The sequence below is a fragment of the Motacilla alba genome, chromosome 2, assembly GCF_015832195.1.
Source record: "Motacilla alba alba isolate MOTALB_02 chromosome 2, Motacilla_alba_V1.0_pri, whole genome shotgun sequence".
NCBI lineage: Eukaryota > Metazoa > Chordata > Aves > Passeriformes > Motacillidae > Motacilla > Motacilla alba.
In genome coordinates, this window is record NC_052017.1 from 676737 (window position 1) to 682736 (window position 6000).

Here is a 6000-nt window from a genome sequence, read left to right on the forward strand (position 1 = left end):
TGCCACACTGAGGTGCCCTTGGACACAGCAGCTCCCTTCCAAAAGGGGAAAAAGGGGAATGAATGAATAAATAACTATTCAGTGTAGAACTGGAAAAAAAAAAAAAAAGAAAAAAGAAAACAAACAACCTTTTGATTTTAGCTCAGGGTGCTTCCCACATCACTTTAAGAAAGTAAAACCTTAAGTGATAAAGTGACCCAGAATCCTTAAATCCCTGAATGGTTTGGGTTGGAGGGATCCTAAAGCTCACCCAGTGCCACCCCTGCCATGGCAGGGACACCTCCCACTGTCCCAGGGTGTTCCCAGCCCTGTCCAGCCTGGCCTGGGGCACTGCCAGGGATCCAGGGACAGCCCCAGCTGCTCTGGGCACCCTGTGCCAGGGCCTCTCCACCCCATAAAACTGACCCTAAAGATGTGGCTTTGTGGGTGCTTCTTCCCAGTTAGAGCCACTACACACCAAAACATCAATGTACCCAGCAGGGAACGTTTTCAGAAGTGTTTTCTCCCCACCTGGACACGTGGAACCAACACAAGCACCAAGTGAAGAGCCAGGTGCCACCGCCATGAGCAAACATTCCCCTGGACTCGGCTGGAAGAGCTCCCGATGGAGCGAGCAGGAGCTGGGGGATTCCTGAGGGACAATCTGAGGTACCAGGTTTGTAAAGAAGCCAGGATATTCTCAGCCAGGTCGATCCAGGCAGGAGCAGCCCAGCTCCCAGCAGGGCTCCTCCCTCGTGCCTGCTCTCCCAGCTTCCCGAGGATGTGGGGGAGGAAGCTGCCGCTCTTCATCCTCACCCTCAGCGAGCCTGGGTTGAACAATCCCACATCAGTCACTCCAGGAAGCACTTCAGCTGCTCAGGGCAGCCCCTGGAAACACCCGCTGGCTCTGCACGTCCTGGAAGCCTGGAACGGGGATGGAGCCAGGGGTGCACGAGGCAACCCTGCAGGAACAACTCCCTGTTCGTGCAGCAGAGCCATGCAAGGAGGAAGATCCTGACTGCAAAGTCACCTCCCTGGACACGCTGGGAGGCACAAAATGATCTGTCAGAGTCCAGGGTGCCTGCAGAGCACTCTCAGGCGTGGCATTCAGTTTTAGGGCTCCTGTGAGGAGCAGGCAACTGGACTCCATGATCCCTAAGGGTGTCTTCCAACTGCAGATGTTCCATCAAGTCCAAACCCAGCCCAGGCATCCCAGCAGCCTGGCAGACCTTCACACCACCCTGGGCCAAGCCAAGAGAGGTAGAAAAGAGGAGAAATAAAACCCACTCAAGACTGGCAGGGGCAGGGAGGAAAACACCAAGCTCTCCCATTCCTCTGCCACCTGCCCTGTCCTGCTCCTCCCTGAGGAGGAGGTGACACCCTGTGACCCCTGCAGGTCCGCTCAGGCCACGGGGACAAGCACGTGGGGACAAGCTCTGGGCACGGCCCCCCCTCCAGCCCACCCAGGGGAGATAAGCCATCTTCCTTGGCTTCTCTTCAAGTGGCTTTGAGACAACAGCTTAAGATGGTTTGGCTGGTGGCCACAGCCCTGGGAGTGACAGCAGGAATGCCCAGGGAGCCTGGGCACAGCCCCTGCAGCACTGGGGACACCTCCCAGCCCCCGCAGGAACTGGGACACAGGAGCCTCTTCCAGTCCCACCAGGAACAGGAGCATCAGCCCCACTGAAAATGAAGGACTCTGCACCCACAGCGTTATCCCTGCATGTGACATTTAAGGACACTGGGAAAAAAAAAGGAACCTGAGGAATAATTTTATCCCATAACTGAGTTTTAGGAGACTTGTGAGGCTCCTGTGAGCTGCAGGCAGCTCCAGGAGATGCCAGTGGATGGAGCTGGTGATGGTGAATCGAGGTGTGATGAGCTCTGTCCTTGTGACCCCTCTGCACTCCTGACAGCCAAGGGTGAACCAGCTGTGCCACCGACAGCACAGGACAGGCACACGGATGGGTCAAACAGGGAAGAAAACAGCAGATGCTCCTCTCACGACTTCAAGACATAAGCAGCACTTGAGAACAATCCCACACTGCTCTGCACAAGACACCTGGCTCTCTCAGTCCACACAAAAACCAGGAATAAATTGTAATTCCTCCCCCAAAGCACATCAGGCGAGCAGCTGCACCTCAGACATCCCCACTGCAGAGATGAAGGCACATTCCAGAACTGGAGCTTTGCTGTGCCTTCCTCAAAGGACAGCTAGGATAAAAACCTGCATGATCTGCTGCTCCCAATTCCTAACAAATCAAATCAGACTTGTTTTTCCTAGCCTAGTTTACCCATTTTAATCTTTTGTAGTCCTCTTACTCTGATAAAAAGAAGATTTGGATGACCAAGTTAAACAAGATGTGAGCCCTTTAAAGCAGAAAAGGCAAGGAAAGAAAGTCCAAGTGGCCAGAAAGGATAAGCCTGGAGTTCCACAGCAGCCCTGTTATCCCAAACAGAACCCCAGCAATGTCTGAACTTCAATAAATACCTGAAGGGCTGGAGCCCCTGTGCTCTGGAGCCAGGCTGGAGAGCTGGGAATGCTCCCCTGGAGAGGAGAAGCTCCAGGGAGAGCTCAGAGCCCCTGGCAGGGCCTGAAGGGGCTCCAGGAGAGCTGGAGAGGGACTGGGGACAAGGCCTGCAGGGACAGGACACAGGGAATGGCTCCCACTGCCAGAGGGCAGGCATGGATGGGAGATTGAGAATTAGGAATTCCTGGCTGGGATGGAATTCCCAGAGCAGCTGGGGCTGCCCCTGGATCCCTGGCAGTGTCCCAGGCCAGGCTGGGACAGTGGAAGGTGTCCCTGCCATGGCAGGGGTGGCACTGGGTGGGCTTTGAGGTCCCTCCCAACCCAAACTTTTCTATGACTCTGGCTGGAAGGATTTTAAGTGGCAGGATGTACAAGGAGCAGTAAGTAGAAGGTTTATCAGAGCAGAATGGGAAGGTGAGTGCATTCCAGCCATCCCTGCTCCACACAAGCTCCCAGGGGCAGAGCTCCAATCCCAGATCTCTGGCTGGTGGCTGCAGGTCCCAGCACAGCTGCTCTGGTGGCACACACAGCTGTACCAAACCCTGCTTCTGAATGAAACATCTCCTGTTGGGTCAGCAGAAAAACAGTTCCTACCTCAGAGCAGGTGTTCCCTGGGCAGGTACTTCAGTCCTCAGGAGCTGCTTATCTGCAAGACAAAGCAGAAGGAGCTGTGTGAGCACAGAGCCCTGGCATGGAGGAGTCAGGGACGCTGGGACACGAGTGCTGCTACTCAGAATTGACTGAGGCCTGGCAGGTTTTGCTGCAGTCCCCCTCCGGCGATCCAGGTGGCTTTTCTTGGTGTTCCCTCCTCAGCAGGAGTAAGATCTCCTGTTGCTGGGGTCAGGAGTGAGGGAGGGGATCCTGCCCCTCTGCTCAGCCCTGGTCAGGCACAGCTGGGGTGTCGGGTGCAGTTCTGGGCTCCTCAGCCCAAGGAGCTGCTGGAGAGGGTCCAGCAGGGGCCTCAGAGATGTTCAGGGCTCTGGGGCATCTCTGATGGGCAGAGGCTGCAGGAGCTGGGGCTGCTCAGCCTGGAGAAGGGAGGGCTCACAGGGGATCCCAGCAATGCACACAGATCTCTCCAGCTGTGTGCAGGAGAAGGGCGCCAGGCTCTGCTCAGTGACAGGACCAGGAGCAGGGGCCACAAAGCAAAGCACAGCAGCTCCAGCTCAGCAGCAGGAGCGGCCTCTGGCCATGCAGGGGCAGAGCCCTGGAACAGCTGCCCAGAGGGGCTGGAGTCTCCTCTCTGGAGACATCCCAAACCCGCCTGGACCCAGCCCGGGTGACCCTGCCCTGGCAGAGGGCTGGCCTGGGTGACATCCAGAGGCCCCCCCACATTCCAAGCACCCTGTGATTGCTGTTTACCATCAACACCTGCTCAGCTGTTTGGGATATTCCATGAAAACTCAGCCACTTTTCCCTCGTCGCACACCTTAATAGGTTTCTCCAAACACAGCATTAAAGCTGAATTAATCCAGGCTGATCAGGACATCCCTGCCCTAAGCAGCATTTCAGGTGCTCAATGAATGGCTTAAGAGCTCACAGGGCCCCTGTCAGTCCCTGTCACACCTGCCCAGCCACCTGTGACAGCCACATCCCAGTCACGAGCCCACCCTGACCTGCTCCAGCTCTTTTCCTACTTTTGCTGTGATTCCAGTGCAGCTGCTCCCACCAGATTCACCAGGAGCCATCTCCTCACCTGGGTGTCCTGTTCCAAAATTTCCCACCCAATATTTTACATTCTGTTGATGATGTTTCTTAATTATGAAGCTGTTGAAAAAAATTCTGTCTCAGTAATTACTCCTTCTAGCCCCCTTGCAGAAGAGAACATAAACTGAGCCACAGAGTTAAAGTATTTCAATCCACATTGAGAAATAAATGTCCAACTTGTTCTCCACACTGCAAGTCATCAAGCCAATCTCCCAGGAAAATATCATCTCAGTACCTGCCCAGCAGTCAGACAAACACCAATCCATGCTCCTCTCCCCACAGATGGACATTTCGTGTTCCAGGGAAGTGAAATGCCAGAGCTTTCAGCTAAATGAGGCAACAGCCCAGTGAAAAGTGTCATTTCAGCTTCAGTGAGGCACTCAGGAGTGAGAAAAGCCTTCCAGAAGAGTCCTGCTCCCTTCAGAAGGGCTGGGGAGTTAGCACAGTGATTAAGGAAAGGAGGAGTCTCTGGGGCAGGATTCTGCTCGCTGCCTTCCCCAGGGGGACACTGCTGTCACACACCACAAACCAGCACCACACCTCCTTTCTCCACATCCTTACTGGCAGGTGAGCCACCCTGTGACAAACTGGGACATCAGGGTCCTTCTCTGCAGCTCCTTCCCACTGGATAACACCCCAAGCCCTCCCAAGGCATCACAGCCCCACTGGCTGCTCCCCTGGCTGTGATCCACTCTCACACAGGAGATTCCAATCTCTTTGCACTGAAACCACCAAAACTTTACCTTATTTGTTAAGAAAAACAACCCAGAGACCTCTCTTTTCAGGCAGAATTGAAGAAAATGAGAAGCAGGAGCTCCTTTTTTAGTGCTGCTCCAGTTCAGATGGGGCAGGGCTGGGTCAGCCTGGGAACTGTGAGATAAAATCCATCACAGCTTCTTGGTCTGGGCAAACCAGCTTTTCCTTTGGTAAAGGTGCACCTCTGGTTGCTATCTAAATAACCCCTGAAGGGCAGAATTCCTGTACTGTGGGGGTCTTAACTGCCCCATTGTAAAATTGATGCTCTTTAAGGTAGGGGGTGTTCTCACTGACAAGCAGAAGTGTTAAATATATAAAAACCATCAGATTTGCTGAAATTGAAGGCGTGGCTGCAAAGATTTGTTATGTGTTGGGTCTTAAAATAATCTGAGAGGCTCTACCCCATCCCCTCACATGATAAACTGAGGAAGACTCTGGCTGTTCCAGAACCTTGCTGAACAGCAGGAGAAAGGCCATATACCCAGCAAACCCCAACTCCTGTGGCCCTGGTTAACCAGGACTGCTCTCCAGTGTGGAGAAACACCTCTGAGAAGTGTTTTAAGGAGCAGAGACAGCTGCCCATGCACTGTGATTCCTTCCTTCCTGCCCAGCACTGTTTCCTCAGAGCTGCCAAGGACAGCAGCACCAAGGCAGAGCAGGGATCTCATGAATGCCACTCCCCAGAGAGCCCTGCCTGGCCTGCACCCTGCTGCTGTTTGCTGTCCCTCTAAGATCCAGTTCCACATCCTGCACCAGTAGTTCTTGTTCCTCAGCTCCTCTGCTCCCCATCCTGTTAGTACAGAACATTCAGAGATTCCCCTCCCAGAAAAACTGCATCCCTGCATCCCATTAGCACGCTGACTACCCCAGGCTCCCAGCCAGGAGCTCAGCAAGCACAGCCAGGGACTTCCAACATCATAGCCAGGCAAACATTAACAACCCCCTTCAGGTTTCTGTGATTTTGATGGTTCTTACTACTTTGAGTAGCACTACTCATCTCCACCAGCTTGCAGAGACAGCCCTTAGG

General features: G+C 54.0%; 1 protein-coding gene across 1 annotated transcript in view; it reads right to left on the minus strand.

Annotated features, from left to right (window-relative positions):
* MAP4 (microtubule associated protein 4) overlaps positions 1-4522 on the minus strand; it is a 122701-nt gene extending 118179 nt beyond the window's left edge. Inside the window, 2 exon segments of the mRNA XM_038130015.1 lie at positions 3105-3156; positions 4453-4522. Coding sequence (XP_037985943.1) covers positions 3105-3156; positions 4453-4507 — 107 coding nt within the window. The 5' untranslated portion in view covers positions 4508-4522.
* Between the last annotated feature and the right edge of the window lie 1478 nt (positions 4523-6000).